Genomic DNA, 17,272 nt, shown 5'->3' on the forward strand with positions numbered 1-17,272 from the left:
AGCCATTGTCCCCCAGCTCCATCTCACCGTCTGCAGTTCTGTGCTTGTCTTATTGACCACAGTTGCACAAGGGGCTCTAATTTTGTAGACCAGGCGCAGCATACCTGCCCTGCACCGTGCCTACGCCGCACCAATGGGGTGTGGCCAGCGCACTTTGCAATTTTGGTGAGCAGCGCAGTCCAGTGCAGCTCGGCGCACCCCCTTCTCACCGGCACAAGTGTCAAAGAGGGAGGCGAGAAGGAATGACAGGATGGAGGAGGAGAAATCTCTCATGTGAAGAAGCAGAACCACGGAGATGAGCTATGAGTGAAGCTATGAGTGTGCTTCTTTTCTGTTTTCACGTCTACAATGTTGATATGGGGGGAAAAAACATTTATTGAGGGGGGCATTGCCATCACACTTTCAGTTGCCGTCAGGTTGAGTTCCCATTATGCATGACATCTCAGATGTGATGGGACAATTAATACAAAAACGTATATGCTGGTTCAGATGCTTACATTAAGTAGTGGTTGCTGTGTTTATTGCATTGCTTGACACCCTGAAAAATAGGCCTGTGAGGTTTTGGTGTTGTGTGTGCACTGTGCGCCTGTCAGCTAATTTAACACTGTGCAGGTTGCGCTTCGCCTGTGCCCAGAATAGACCAGGTCGGAGCTGGCGAGCTTCTAGGGCACAGTTGGTCTGCTGCTTTGTCACAAAATTGTCACTGCGCCAAGATGAAATTGTGAACACCTCCCCTGGTGCGCCGACACGCCCATTTCGGTGCAGCCCAGTCGACCAAATTACCAAATTGGCTGCCCAAAGTGATGCGCTGGACAAAATGACCACTGCGTGGGGTGTGCCTCTCCCTGCCACGAAATTAGAGCCCTATGGAGCCGAACAAAGTTGCAAGTACCAGCATTTTGATAAAGAACATCTGTGTGGATATCTCCTCTGCTGCTCCCACACTGTTTGTCCACACCATCTTTGATAACAAATGTCTTCAATCAAGGTAAAAGTCATGTTAAATTTTAATTTATCCCTTCCGTTCATTATTCAAATACATTATGTATAGTTTTCTGCATGTAAAACTACAATTGTAAAACTATACAAAGTGTTTTGTGTTAACAGTTTTGAGTGTCCGAACTGATTCCTTGGATTAACATGATTTCTTATCGGAAAAATGTATTAGGTTAGGGTACCTTTTGGTTTGAGTCAGACCTTCTGGAATGGGTTAGTGTCACCAACTAAGGTTCCATTGTATGGCATTTTATTTTATTGTGTGTTTAGAATATAGATTATACATTACATTGTGTCATCTTCCTGTCCTCTGTGCTTTCAATTCTTCTGCCATTGTGGAACCACGCAATGGTCGGATATGGTAATCCCGCCACTTTACATTTGAGCACAGCCTCCTTTCCCTCAATGACATCCAGATCATAAAGGGGTTTAATGAAGTCAGGCATTGTAAACCGCTCAACCTCATTCTCAGGGACCTCAGGTTCCTCTGGTATGGATGGCATCTTCTCTAATTTAGCCCTAAAAGCAGGAAGACGAGTTTGAGTGAATGTTATTTTGCAAAACCTCGTCCATGTCTTAGTGAGAAATACAGTGCTACAATCCTACATTTGTGAAGAGATGGCCGGTCGTGGCTCTTGTATGTAAAGTTCAGCAGAACATTCTGCTTCACCGTGACTGTTAGTGGCTGTTACAGTATAGAAGCCTTCATCATCATTGGTCACATGAGAAATGATGAGGGAGTGACGACCATTCTCCTGAAGGATACGAATGTCCTCACTCTCTGTGAGGGGATGATCTGCTAAGAAACATAAGTCTGTTATGCATCATAAGTGAAACTTCCTAAAAAGAAGAAGTAATAATAGTAATAGTTATGGCAGGCAATAGCTCCATCCATAAAGAGTCCCAGTACGCACAGAAATAAATTGCGACTAATTGAGAGATGCTAATCTCTTGAGTTTCCCCCCTGGTCTCTGGCTATTGGCTCAGTCACTATTTGTGCCGCCCCTCATTCTGACGTATCCTTGTATGTGCCTGCAATTCAAACAGTTCTTGGGAATCTTACCAAAATGAGTCCAGACAACCTTTGGGCGTGGGGTCCCACTAACTTTGCAGTCAAATCGAGCGTTGCGCCCCTCAATGACTTCCAGAACATCAAGTTTGCGTGTAAAGAGAGGTTCGGCTGAAGGAATCACTTTGAGTTTCCCACTAGAGGTCACTTCCTCTGTAAAAAAAAAAAAAAAAGAAGTGAGAAATTTTCAATTTACAACAATATTTGTTGTTTTTTTTTCAAGTGGCATTGAAACACACTCAAATGTAAAACAAACCTTTAGCTGTACTGAGCTTGCACGTGTAATTGCCACTATCATCCTCATGTACTGAATTAAGCAGCAGGCGACATTTTCTTCCATCAAAATGCATCTTACAGTTAAGCAACGCAGGCTGGATTAGCTTTCCATCTGCCAGCCAATCCACATCAGTGTCTTTGGGACCCACGATGTGACACTCAAACAGTACCGTATCTCCTGCATTTGCTTTGATGTTTTTGACAGGACGGATGATGGCCAAGCCTGGCTCAACCGGTGGAGCTGCATATCAACAAATAGAGTCAGAAATTGATTATTGTTAATTATTATTATTATTAATGATTATTATTAAATTGTTATGAGTAGGCTGGGTAAAATCAGTTAGCTTTAGAAGATTTAGTGACTTAGATGCAAATACCCGCAAGGAAATAATAAAGAGAACATACCCTTTACGTCCAGCTTGCCTTCACATTGCTTTGTCCCATACTCATTAATGATCTTACAGGTGTAAATCCCTGTGTCCGACCTCACTGCAGACTTGATGGTCATTTCAAAAGTGTCGTTGTCTGTCTCGCGGACAATGTGGCGTGGACCAGTTTTTACCGTAACTCTGTCTCTCAGCCTGCAAGAATAATAAGAAAGACAAAAACAAAAAGATCACCACTATTCTATGATGCAGAATTATGGTCAGAGTGTCAAAGTGTAAAAAAACATTGGGTAAAGCAGGGATCCTAAAACAACCGGGCTTCTCAGAATGTTCAAAATCTTCAGAAGTAATACTTAATGTAACATTCATATGGAAATGATGTGGTTGATTTCACTTGAAAAGAATATGCAGTCAATTTATTGAATTCTGACATCACTTTTCAGTTAGGTTACAGCAATGGTGTGCTGTCAAGGCCAGCAAAGTCTTCCCTGCTGGCCCATCAGAAGCACTGACCTACATTTACAAATAAAATTCTATTGTTTGTTTCTGTGAAATCGTATTCATTTATTACCAACAGTGCATTTATAATATTGATTGCATAGTGTGTCCCTTGGCTACACTGCTGACTGCTTAAAATGTGTTTGTTAGATTTTCTTGGTCCCATCAGAGTTCAGCTGTTACCATATCGATGTGGGCCAGAGCCTTCAGAAGGCAGTGATGTTGGTGGATTTCACTTAAAATGTGTTCTTTTAACCAATCAGATCTCAAGATTTCAGATTTCAGCTAGCTGGCCCACAATAACGTCAGCATTTTTCCGTCCTCTGATTGGTTGATCAGAGCAAAACAAAGCTAAGTTTGACATGCTGAATGGGCTGCTGCGATTTGCGCACAATAACAGTCACCATGGCTGACTGAAGAGGAGAAGTTGAGTTGGTGTTGGACATTCTTAAAGATCATTTTCAAGGCGGACTTTTTCAGAAAAGCTAGACAACAAGCTAACTTTTCTCAGCCCGGGAAAGACAAAGGTTTTGTTCGCCACTTTCAGACCAAACGCTTACAAATGTTACAACTGGCCACAACCTGTAAGGATCATACCTGCTGGGTTTGTATGTTTTCATCATCTTATTAGATACTTTTTCCTTTTGAACTGAACTGCTCCAGGTGATGCTGTTGTGTACAAGTTTGGAATTTTTTTATGCTTATTACATTTGGACTAGTGCCAAAATTCTGCTATAATTTGGTTTGATCTCTTTCCTTTTCCTTCCCAGCCATGTGGGAACTTTGGCATAATGCAAGATATTGTAATGTAGTAATGACATGGATATTTAAACTTCTATAACGTCAGTCGCAATATAGCTAGACTACTGTGTGTATTGTTCAATGAAAATGCATCACATACTGTATCATTTTCCAGTTTGTTTTCCCAAAGCACCAATTAAAACTCTGTCACAAGGTCTGCACGTCTGCGCATATTTCATGTTTTACAAAACATTCAGCATGCTTGCAATAAACGTGGCTATTTTATTGAGACCTACCAATAAAGTAAGGGTTTTGGTTGTCCACTTATTCGTACAGACATGGTAACCTCCTGTCCTTCAACAACAACTTGATCCGTCATTGTCACCTGGCATTAGAAGAACAGAGATTGATAAATGCTAAACATACGGAACTCATACAATGTTCTAAAAGGTAAACATCTATTTTTCCACTTGATGCAGTGTTTGTATGGTCTCACCATAAATGCAGGGGCTTTCTTAAATGTTGTGTCAAGTATCCTCCTTGGCTCTGAACTAAAATCTATGGCTTCCTCCAGAGGACTGAGGTACTCCTCATCGGATGTGATGGGGCTGCTGATGTCCATGGGAACACCCAGTACCCCCTTTGATTTCTGAATGGGTTCTGTCAAAATAACAAAGGCACAATTCTCCATTGTTCCTGACAATGATTGAGAAACCCATCATTACTAAATTTAATTTGTCTTAATATGATGATTGGAGAAGTGAAGAGATGTTGTGTTTGTTGTTGTTGCATTATATTGAAGAAGACATAAACTCAAACGGTAAATGTCATATCCAAACAATAACAGATTTTCACTGAGAGGAGCGAGTCAGCCCCAGTGAGCAATTTATAGGTTCAGTTTTGCTCTCTGTTGCTATGGTAACTATAAGTGTGGTTGTTCAGCTGGAATATATTGCACATGCAATTGGCTGAGGGAAATAATAGACAGTAAGCATGAGAGAACCAAGACATGGTGTGTGGTTATAGCATAATGTTTGTGCTATTTAGTTTAGAGTTCATTTGTAGTACAGCACTTTGCGTTGTTCGTGAAATATATTTGTATTTTATGTTTAATGTCTTCATTCATTATTTTAATGGAGACAGTGTTTTGTGTGACATCTAAATTGAAATATAGAATGTCTGATTAAACAAGCAATGTTAGCCCTAATGAAACAGCTAATTATACTGCCAATTTAATTAATATTAAGACTTACCTGCTTTAATTGTGAGGGTAGCACTGCTGGTCACTTTACCCTCTTGGTTCACGGCAGTAACACTGTATTTTCCACCATCATCTATTTTTGCTGATTTTATGAGTAGACTATGTCGTTCACCTTCCACTTTGACTGCATAATTGGAAAAGCCGCTAATCTCAACATTGTCTTTTGTCCATGTAACTGCAACACAATCACAGAAGACAAATTCAAGGATTGCTTTGCTGTCAAAAGTAACATGTCGTACCTTCCGGAAAAGGAGAGCCTGCAATGATACATTTTAGCAGTACATTTGAGCCAGACGTTGCTACTGTATCTTGAAGAGGAAACTCAAACACAGGTGCTTCCATTGGGTCCTCTTCCGCAGATACATAGGAATCATCTGAAGAATCTGTAGTTTCACGCAAAAAAACATGCTAAAACATAACTAGAAAATGCAGATTGGAAAATAGAGTACCGTAAATAAAAGAATTAAGTGTCTCACCCAATTCAGGAGACATAGGTCGTGGGCGACGGTGCTTTACTTTGATCTTCCGTTGTTGTCCCTCTTTGTACTGTTGATGTTGATGTGTCACCACAGGAACATCTTCCTTTACTTTTTCATCTTCAACAACAATTGTGGGGATGTTTATATTGGACGGTTGTTTTGGAAGCTCCACCCCTGTTGGATTTGCTGGTGTCATCCTTGGGGGCTTGGGGGGTGCTTGAGAACAAGGTTCTTGTACAGTGTGAACCCTTTTTTGTACTAGTGGACTTTCAGGTCTGGGGACAATCCTTTTTTGTACTAGTGGACTTTCTGGTCTGTTTTCAATTTTTCTCAGTGTAACATCTATTGTGGTCTTTCTACCTAAAGCCTCATTTTGTTGTGTTTGCATAGGAGATTCAGGGACATGTGGGGATTCTTGTATTCTGGAAACCCTCTGTACAAGTGGACTTGGGGGCCTTTTCTCAAGTTTCCGTATGATCGTTTCAGGATTAGTTTTACTTGGTGAGTCCTCCATCTGTTGATTGAATAATGCTGGCGATGATGATCTCTGAATGATTTCAGTAACTGGACTGACTCTGCTAAGTTCTCTAATGGATTGTTGTCCCGGTAGGTCAGATAGCTGCATGGACTCTGGAAGAACATGTGCTACACCACTACTTGCACTCTTTTGGATTTGGGAATGCCGCTGTTCCTGGGTTTGCTGCACTGACTGCTGATTTAGTCCATTTTGTTTTTGCTCTTTTGCCCACTGAGATCGTTCCCTTTCTTGAAGTCTTTGAAGGACTTGTGGGGGAATGGGCTCTATTTTCCGGAAAGGCTGGCGCTGTCTGGCCTTCAAAGTGAGCTGTTCGGTTGAAAATGATTTCTTCAAATGAGGTTTACCAACAAGTTTTTTGATACGCTGTAGCTCCTCTGTGAACTTGTTCTCAATGTCCTGAACCTTTTGAGAATAGCGAGGTTTCTCCTCAAGCGAAGCAGCTCTCTGTTTAAACATAGATCTACGTTCAGCTGCATCTTCTTTGAGAGCTTCTCTCAGATCTTCCCTGGAACTTTCTCTAGAAATACCCAACCGGCTACCTCCATCATCTGAGTCAACTGAACCTGCTCGATTGAACCCTGCCCAGGATCTCCCTGATACGGAACCTTCCGGAAAGTCTAGGCTTCGTCGTCTCTCTTCTAAGTCACGAACCTTCTCAAAAACCTTTGAGCTTGCCCTAGTAAGCTTTGGGGATGGTCTGGGTGTCAACTCTTTCCGGGAGTACTCACTCAGCGGAGTTTGTGGTCGAGAATACTGGGTGTTACTTTGGGACATAGGTTTTGGAATTTTAACCTTTTCTTCAAACTCTGCGGGCACTGTGTCTTGATAGTCTGTTGGCACAACAGCTTTCTTACGCAAGCTGAGGGGTGTAGTAGAACCAGAGCGACTTGGCATTGGAGAGGTGGAGGTGCGTTTGGCGAGTCTTGGGGATGGGGGTGGGAGAACTTGTGGTGGAGAATCATTTGACTGTCTCCTAAAAATACATGATTTGAGCTAATTAGTAAATTCCAACCAAATTCCAATAACCGTGCAGTCTTCTTCAGTGTTATTGTCAGTGAGTGAGATGACATGAAATTATTATTTGTCTTTCTTGCCTTGTTTTGGTTAAATCTTCTTGTGTTCTGGTTTCATCATCTGCATACTCCATTACTGCATTTCAAAAATGAAAATATTATAAATGCAAAAGAGACAACAAATTTAACAACGATACTAGAAAAATTACTTTTGATTTAAATGCAGTACAGTGGAACCCCGGTTTTTGTATGCTCCAGTTTTCATATGATTGATGATATGTTTTCTTAAAAAATGTCAGTCAAAATATTGCCTTAGGTTTCCTACACTGTCTTGAGTCTTTCTGATTGAGTTCGACTGCCTATTGGGGCTAAAAAAAAGTTGTGAGTACCAGCACTTTGATAAAGAAGATGAAAACTTTGATCTTGCGAGGAAGCACGGACAGTGTGCATGAACAATAAAATCCATCTAGTCATAGAATTATTTTGCATTGTTTTCAATTGAACTGACATTTCCCATAGGGAAAATTGCCTTGGTTTTCGTAAGTTTGTTTTTGTCTCAGTCTTTAAAATGAATTAATGATGCAAACCGAGGTACCACTGTATATGAATACTGATGATCGTTTCAACAGCCCAACAAAGGAAATCATCCATCCTTTTATTATCTGTGGCACTTATACTCATCAGGGTTGCGGGGGTATTCTGGAGCCTATCCCAGATGACTTTGGGCAAGAGGCGGGGTCCACCCTGGACTGGTCGCCAGCCAATCACATGGCACATATAGACAAACAACCATTCACACTCATATTCATACCTATGGACAGTCACCAATTAAGCTAATTGTATGTACCTGGAACATGTACCTGGAGAACATGCAAAGTCCACACAGAGATGCCCAAGTAGAGATTCAAACTCCAGATCTTTCCGATCTCCTGACTGTGTGGCCAACATGCTAACCACTTGCCAACCATGCGGCCCGGCCAAAAGGAAATCAAAATGCTTTAAAAGACTGTCTAACTAAGAGCCAAGGTGGATACCTGTGTGCACAGCATGGTCCTCACCATCCACACTATCGTCTTTGGTCTCAAATTGCTCTTCTCCTTCATCCTCTGTTGTGTCGGATTCTAAAACATATATGAAAACAGAATTTGTGAAAACACAGCAGAAAACCTGCAAGCGACAAAATCAGTCCGTTTTTAAGAAGTCAGAAAAAACCTTGTGGTCTAAGCAGTGCTTTTATGTTATACTTCTGTTCAGTGACTGTTTAGAAAACCTGCAAATGAGGAATGGAAAATTAATTGAAGGGGGTAGAGCTATTTTCAGATTTAAAAAAAAGATAGTTATAATCATACCATTTAAAATACATGTACATGATTTGTTCATGGTGAAAGAGACCTCAGTCACTGGTAGACTTAAAAATAGAAAGAATCGCTGAGTCACTGGCACCCCACCAACTCTCATGGGGTCTTGTCTCTGTAGGTGGAATTATATAAACAGGGGGTGCTTTTTTCCTTCAGTAAAACAGAGGATCAACATCCAAATTATATATAATAAATGTAAATGGAATTTATACAAATAATATACGTTTATATGCTTATTATTTAGTGTCAAATGTCCATATACTCGAGCTCTTTTAGTATGGGTCTCGGTCAATATGCAGTAATCCCTCACCTATTCATGCTTCAAAGATTTTACCTTCACTTTCACAGATTTTCAAAATATATTAATTAATAAATCATGCTGTATTGTGGTTGAATACAATCTATTATTAGTAAAAAAAAAAAATCCACATTTGAGCAAATGTGTTCTGCCTAAATTAAGCTTTTTCAAGCAACAAGTGGCTAAATGAATTAACATACAAATAAAAAGCTTTCAGAAAAACAAAAAGACGTTATGATGATCTCTAATTTTCTATACTGGTCACTAGGTGTCAGTAATGTTCAGTGAGACACCGGAAAAAGCTGTAATTGCAGGTTTAAATTATCGCACAACAGGCACAATAATTCTTAACACACACTACTTTTGCGGCCGTGACCCAATGTCAAGCTACAGAGTTCTAATAATGTAAAAAAAAACATATTTCGAAGGTTATAATCAGGTTTTCTATGCTCTTATTTCAACAATATTCTATTTATGAATAAGAAATCCTACTTGTTTACTTGTGGTAATTCACTTATCATGCTTGGGTCTGGAACCAATTAACAGCAGTAAAAGGGGGATAAATTAATATATTTTTATTTATTGTAGTGAAAGGTTAAAGAATCAGAAAACAGAAAACTCCACCAAAAAAACTAGACTCACATGCTCACTATGAGAAAATGTATCTATTTGCAAATGCAAATAGTCCATATCATTTGCATACACCAATCAAGCAAATCCATAACCATCTGGGGTTCTTTTGTGAGTCAAGAAAGTGGTAAGGAGACAAGTGGCAATCATTAATTTACACTATTGACAAAAAAAAAGATGAAGGTGTCTATGATTATTGACACAGAAAATGTATGACAAGGACACACACACACACACACACACACAAACGGTGTACTGTATTCCGCATGAGTAGAGATAAAGAATGAGTACAATATACACCTTGGTACATCTTTGCAGTTGTTTGGAAACTGAATGTCCAAGTACACAGTATAATTTAATAGAAGGGATATTGTAACGTTATTGATTCCCAGTGTTGGTGTTTGCGGAGCACCATTTATCAAAAATATGAGCCTTTGGTCTGTGCGAGCTAAGGCGCCATAACTCTAAAGCTGTCAGATTTGAAAACACATGTTCAATGAAACTTTTATAACTCCATTTGTTTTTACCTTCTGGAAGTACAGTTAAAAAATAATATGAATCTGCAAATGCAAATCAAAAGAAGTGACAAGCCAGGGAATGATTATGTCTTGAGATTGTTGCTTCCTTTATAGTTAGCGATGTACAATTGTCATTGCCACATTAATAATTTAGCGTCAATCATTTGACAGTCACTGTTCAGTACTTTATGGGGAGCTGACAAACCTGGTAACAGTAATGAGGATGCAGATGCATCGTGAATTTCTGCTCAAGGATCCAACAGACATGTCAATGTTGTTGTAATGCACATATGTAACAATTATATGTCACATCTGCTGTTGTATCTTTGACTCAGTGCATTACAAAACCTTATAATAAGAGTAGTGACTAACTGTCCATGCATAAACGAAATCATCATCATCTAAACTCAAACATCAACAACATGGACATGTGGATCCATTTGTTTATTTCAACTTATCCTTAAGCCTTTTTGGATGGTGGGAATAAACTGTAAAACCCAAACTAAATCCACGCAAGCAATGGGATAAGAGGGAGGTTCAAGTCCAACCATTCGAAGTTTATTCACACGTTGTCATCTGTCAACTGTAATTGTTTTACCGACTGTATCAGCGCAGAGAAATTTGATTTCAGATAATTCGATTTGCACTTTAATGCTGCACTTTACTTGGCTGCCAACAAAAATATTAACTTTTTAATTGACCCGAGAAACATCAATGCTACACATATTTAGAGCAACTCTGAAATTCTATAATCACTACAGTGGTGCTGTATTAAATCCATGAATGGTCATTTTAATAGGGGTAACAACATCGCTTTACTGGATTTGTCTTACCCTACCAGCTGGCAAGCAGTAAATAAACAATTGTCATTTACATTGTGGTGAAATATAATACAGTATTTATCAGTAAAAACATTTCTCAAAGACCAAGTAAAAATCAAGTTAAATCAGTAAAGAATAACAATAACAGATAATAATAGATAGTAAAATTCCACTTGCCTGATTATTACTTTGGTTTGGATGTCTTTCATGGAAACTTGGTGTATCCCCAGCTGGTATTTTTCATTTTTTTGTCTTCGCTTACACTCAGCTACAAGGAATCCCCCAACCGTCAGAGGGAATTCCGAGCCAAAAATAAGCCTAAAAATATTCTATGAAAATATTAATAGGTATTTTATGGTATAAAAACAATTTGCTGAAATGCAGACATAATCAAATGCTAAAAAGAATGAAGGCACTTAATCCATTATGTAACAAGTTCCACCTCAAACCCTCGGTGGATCTTCTGGGAGAATCCGTTGACAATAAATCTCCATCCGCATGTGGAAATGACTGTTGAATGCATATCATCTACTCTAAAGAAGCACCCCCGCCAGTCCACACAGTGCCCAGCAACGGCGTGAGCATCATTCCTTGCTGTGTTCCACCCAACAAGCAGCGCACATCAGTAGGCAGAAGATCAGTGGGAGTGAGCCAGCCCTCCTGAGATCAGTGCTCTACAGCATTGGTTGACATTTTTCATGTTTTCCTATCGCCGTGTGCCTGCGCCTTATTCCTCGGTGTGGTGTGATGTGCTGGTGCTGTGTTGTCAGCAAGAGAGGGGGGAAATTGCTGCAAAAGCTGCACAGAGCTCCTCACTCCTCTGCATTGCTGGAACCCTGTTACATCTCTAAGCACATGTGTTACTGGTTGCTTAGACTGACTGGGAATCCTTTATTACTGAATTCTTAAACACACCATTGACACTTTCAGTATCTATGTTGGAATAATTTGGAACAGAAACATCCAATTGTTAGTGTAATTTACAATGGTATACAACAGAACTGCGTCATACCGAGAGGTGGAGAGAATATACATTTTACCATTGATTGGATATTATTACTGATCACAGGCTACGACATTGTACAGTACCAAATGTTGTGAGAGGTGTATTGTACTGTTGGTCCAATCTGTCATAACATCTTGCTATGGAAATTTTAAAGAGATGATGCACACTGAAAAGCCAATCCTCTTTCACAAACTGCTCCTGAAAAAAAGTTCCAATTACAGATTCCTTTATTTTCGTATACCCCCGTTTTTGTTTAGACTAAATGATTGCTAAAAATACGTCTCTGAATCATCTTTATTATGTGTGTGTTTTAGTGGTTCACAGAATACACACAGAACTCTGACTAACTCTGTATCCTAAAAAGCATAGAGCTGCAAAGATGAATCAATGCTTAAAAATAATATATATTATTCAATAAAAAAAAAAAGTAATCGGACAAGTAATCGGAGAGCGCAAACTACCAAGAACCATAGTTTTCCCCATATTGTCATTCACACGAAAATAATAATACAAAGTTTTTGGATCAGCCTTTGATATTTTGTAGAACCGCTGGAAACAACTCTTTTCCAAGAGCTCTGGACATTTTTTTGTGGAATTATATGCACACATGCAGGAAATGGTCTTATTTACGTTAAAGAATCCTTTTAAAAAAAATCCCGGAACCAGGCGATGATCCAAACATTTTTGATCCAAAATTTTATCAGTTCTTCCATATCCCGTTTCCGACAATTCATGAAAATGTCACCTAAATCCATTCAGTAACTTTGAAGTTATTTTGAACACAAACAAAGAAACAAAAACAAGCACTGCACTGCACCAATGTATGATTATTACATGCATTTATTGCATTTTCATTTAAGTTAATTCTACAGTTGTACAAGGTACATAACAGGTGGATTATGTTACATTCTGGGGAGAGAAAAATCCCAGGGCCGAACACAAACAAAGAAGTTCCTAACTCCCTCCAGTCCCAAATGCCACCAGAGCAAGTCTTTAGTGTTTACAGTGGATAGCTGAGATGGGAGCAAGTCAGTGTTTTGCAAGTCTCAAGTAAGTCTGGGGTCTTTAATCTCAATTAGTTTTAAGACATGTAAGTCCAAGTCAATCCTCAGTATGCGGATCAAAAAGATCAGCTGTGGCGATCCCGTAATTAGGGAAAAAAGCTGAAAGAAAGAAACAAACAAACCTCAAGTCAAGACCAGTCGAGTGAAGTCCAAAGAAATTTTTACTTTCTCAATTTCAACAATGTATTAAATTTGACAAAATTCAAAGAATGCATTTTGAATTGCTTTGTTTTTAAAATAAAATTATATATTTTTAAAATTATAAAAAACAATTAATAAAAGACACAGTCAATTCCTCAGTATTTGATGTCAAAGTCCAAGTCAAGTTGCAAGTTTTTGTTCTTGAGTCCAAAGTAATAGAAATTGTGACTCAAGTCTGATACCATGAACCCACACCTCTGGTGGGTACAAACAAAAAACAGGTTTTAACAAAAAAAAAAATGTCCAACAGTTCAAATGTGGCCAGTTGGAAGGGGAGAGAGGTGGGAGTTTTTTCCATTTAGCAAACAATATTTTAATTATTTTTATTACAATTGGAATCATACAATCATACATGTCACTAGTTCTGTTGTCAATTTTCTCGTAAACTGTGTGGACACCAGGAGATCCTCAGTAACATAAGCAAATCTCCTCCAGTGCCTTTATAGGGGAATACCACCGCACTGGACTGAACAATACACTTACATTTAACAGTGGCCAGCCTGCAGCCAAACCCACCACTTTCGTTTTTATTTTTTTTCTGCGTCATGATGACAATATTGCAAAATGCAAATGTGGTCTGATCAATGATTTTGATATGTTCAGAACCAAACCTGAGTGTAGATAGATTGTAGTAAAGAGTACATAAGAATACAGAAATCAGGAACCAACATCAGGTGACTGTATGCACAATCTTTATAGAAGGCAACTTTTGATCCTATAATACAGGTGCTTTTGTGCTCATAGGTTGCTTTTTATGGTCTGAATCAGTTGATGCGTTTATAAACTGCACCAAAAAGTACAGACACAATTACAGAACCACACCCAGTTTGTTTTTTTTAATACAAGACCACCTGTTGTACATGGTTTTTGATGTTTTGTTTTGGTTCACTCCGAAGTTCAGCTACTCTGTACTAACACACCTGATCAAACTAAGCGTACCAAAGGGGAAAGCAAAGTAGACTTCGATTGAAATGGACCAAAGGGTGTTGATGTGAATTGTGGACTATGACTGAATAGTCTATGGACTATAACTCATGAAGGCTTTGTTCGAGACCAGAATACCCAAATAGAGTGAATACAGCCATAGTTTTTTAAAACCTCCTTTACCTTGGTCTTTGTAGCATGCTTTAAGCATGCTCTTCTAGTTTATTAAAGTTCTTAATAAAGCGATCAAGAGCTGTAGGGGGATTTCCACAGTGTAAATGGAGCTTCACCTCTTGACTCAGATTCGCGGCCCAGAAGGAATACACCATGGCGAGGATGGTGTCCAAACGTATTGGAGAGGAGCCACAGTCCAGAGTGACACTGACATATTCGGTCTCGTGTAATCAACAGACAGTATACATCCGAGTGCAATTACAACATATACCAGAATATCCTTACAATAAAAAAAATAATCGGTGTTCTTGCTTTGACACTGAATCATTGACAAAGAAAAATGTGTCCAGAACAAAAAGATAGCAACAATAATAAGCGTGATAGACGCTAAGTATGGTATATCGTTTATCATGTACCGTTTGGTCCACCCAGTATGGGACAATCTGCTCTTATGGGCCAGGGTCTGTTCAATGCATTTTCAATATTGTGTGTGTGGACGTGTCCAGGCTGGCAAAAAGCCCTCCCTGCGACATAATGTCAGTGTGTTTGTAACACTGCATATATTTCAAGTGAGGGAAAATCTGCTTAAAAGCAGGCGAAGAAGCGAAGGATATAGGCGACAACATTTGCATGACTGTGTCATCTTGTATAGTCTGTTCTTCCTTTATTATTACGAATTGTCATTATGTCGACTTATAGGTGAATTACCAACAAGCAGACTCAGGAAAGAGACATCCGAATAAGAAACTAATACCACCTGACTAGTGCGAAGGTCCTATACGGGCTGGTTGCCTTAACAACTAAAGTTTGAATTATACAACGTCGGCGACATTAGAAATTGGGGGAACCACTGTGGTAGAAAATAGTTACAGTAGAATAAATATACTAAATAATACTAATAATAATAAATGTACTTTTTGGTACAACCTTATGTATAATGATGAATGAGAATGAGACACCCACCTCACGAGATGCAATTGAGTCTCTGAGAACGAGACGAGACAAAATTTTAACATTAACTTTAAGAAAAATATGATTTTTTTAATTTAACCAAGTCACAAAACAATGCAGGTGCATTTTGAAGTGTTTATTGGCGAACAAACTGCTCTTCTGCAAACGAGAAATCTTGTTATGGTGTAATCGACGAGAGGTCCTGGGGCGAAGTCTTGTGACACTGATAATGATTAACTGAGGGTTAGTAGTGCTATACAAGGACAGGCAACTTGTCTTTACAAAACGGAGATCATCCAGATATTATTAAAATGATCACACACCACTTAGCACAAGTTTCATGCATATTCACAGTCAGAAGCGTGTAAAAAATAGCCTGCGCTCTTCTCAATATAAACATTGCAGTTACAGTTTGGGGTACAGAGTGTCTCGGAAAAAACATCCAGTGTGATTTTGTTGCAGTATGATTTAATACTGTATTGTTATACTGAACATAATGATCAGTTTAAGGGGAAAAGAGTTGTACATGGAGGGGATAAAATTAGCGCTGATGTCTTCCCATGTAACAGGAGAGACGCTGGCCAGCTAACATCCAAAAAATCTAAGGCCTGGCACATTCCACTATATAAATAACTAGAGAGTCGGTGGACGAGGGGGCAGCCAAGAGTGTGAGAGAGAGTGTGAGCGAGGGAGAAATGTTTAGGCAGTATTGAGTGATGGGACAGCTGTAAACGACGCACATGGCAAATCAGTCCTGTGCTGAATCAAGCTGAAGGTTAAAGTGGAGAAATCTTTAGAGTCAGTTTTTCCAATCCTATTTGTTATATCTCCAAGCAGAATTATGTTCCGAACCTTTTATTGTAATCCTTATTGTTGGTTTCTTTTCATCCACCTTTTAGTTTATACCATATTGAACGTGAGCCCCATTATTTAGTTAGAAATGTCATTTTTGAAATAAAATGTTGCTACATAAAAACGATTAATGATCCGTTTTAGAATTACATGCATTTGCATTTGAGACAAATTTATGTGTTTAAGTTTAAATCTGCCTAAATGGGCACTGAAATCTGGACACAATGCCATTTTTGCTGGTACGCATTCATGTAGAAGGTCCTTGCATCCTACATTTCTACACCTATGGGAATATGATTCATTGTGATTTCTTGGAGCCCACGTTAAAATAAATCGCTCCAACTTTCAGACACCACTGCTCTCCTCCTGCCTCGAGATCGTATACAAGCATTCTGTCTTTTAACGCATAATCTCAGATGACTGCTTTACAGATTTCATTCCATTCAATGCACTTCACATTCACTCTCAGCAGGGAAAGCACGACTAATTTGAAAAGTGAATCTCTTTTCCAAAGTCATGCTGAGCACTGCAGAAGAACGGCAAAGACCTTGAACTGATACACAGGCAGCACTTTTGTTGCAGCCAAGTAATTTGTTAAAGCAGCTGCTGACACTGTCACAATACTGACTTTAGTGCTTCAAAGATGCATGACGTGATATTTTGTTGATCGAAACATCATTGGTAATACACAGTGGTCAAAGCCAAAAGGACCAAAACAAATGTAACTCTTTAAATTTGAATAGTATCATAATGAAATTGAATACTATAATTACATACATACTCATAGATTTAGTATTATTTCTGCAATAGGGAAATTCAAAATTCAATGATGTCTAAAATGAGGTCTTATTTCTAATGTGACTTACAGTGAGTTAGTGTATATACAGCTGGGGGGGGGTGATCAAAGTGCAGCCTGGGGTCCATATTTGGCCCATAATTTGTATTGGCCCGTAAACATGACACATTATGAGGGAGGATTAAGGCCACATTGAAAGGAGAAAAAGTTCAAATCTTGAATGTCTGAAGAAGATCACTCTGAAGATAACAATTGTTGAAATATAGAAGATGACAAAATAAAATGAAATAAAACAGTGAATCACAAAGAGTATCAAGTCCTGAAGAGGTGAGTTTTGAGTCTGGATTCGAGGAAGAGTCTCGAATTTTAGCGTGTCAAAAAATATTTTACAAAAGTAATTTCTCATTTATCACGGTGAGTTG

General features: G+C 38.9%; 1 protein-coding gene across 5 annotated transcripts in view; it reads right to left on the reverse strand.

Annotated features, from left to right (window-relative positions):
* spegb (striated muscle enriched protein kinase b) overlaps positions 1–17,272 on the reverse strand; it is a 40,855-nt gene that overhangs the window by 18,241 nt on the left and 5,342 nt on the right. For 3 of the 5 annotated variants that reach the window (XM_058082854.1, XM_058082855.1, XM_058082857.1), the window contains 12 exons: positions 8,292–8,378; positions 7,339–7,393; positions 5,704–7,217; positions 5,467–5,610; positions 5,220–5,402; positions 4,463–4,626; positions 4,263–4,351; positions 2,747–2,922; positions 2,322–2,582; positions 2,060–2,218; positions 1,603–1,795; positions 1,286–1,515 (listed from right to left, as the gene is read on the reverse strand). In XM_058082854.1, coding sequence (XP_057938837.1) covers positions 1,286–1,515; positions 1,603–1,795; positions 2,060–2,218; positions 2,322–2,582; positions 2,747–2,922; positions 4,263–4,351; positions 4,463–4,626; positions 5,220–5,402; positions 5,467–5,610; positions 5,704–7,217; positions 7,339–7,393; positions 8,292–8,378 — 3,255 coding nt within the window. Of the gene's footprint in view, positions 1–1,285; positions 1,516–1,602; positions 1,796–2,059; positions 2,219–2,321; positions 2,583–2,746; positions 2,923–4,262; positions 4,352–4,462; positions 4,627–5,219; positions 5,403–5,466; positions 5,611–5,703; positions 7,218–7,338; positions 7,394–8,291; positions 8,379–11,059; positions 11,491–17,272 lie in introns of those variants that run through there. The other 2 variants (XM_058082858.1, XM_058082856.1) reach the window with 2 other exon arrangements.

Source organism: Doryrhamphus excisus, chromosome 9 (genome assembly GCF_030265055.1).
Source record: "Doryrhamphus excisus isolate RoL2022-K1 chromosome 9, RoL_Dexc_1.0, whole genome shotgun sequence".
Taxonomy (NCBI): domain Eukaryota; kingdom Metazoa; phylum Chordata; class Actinopteri; order Syngnathiformes; family Syngnathidae; genus Doryrhamphus; species Doryrhamphus excisus.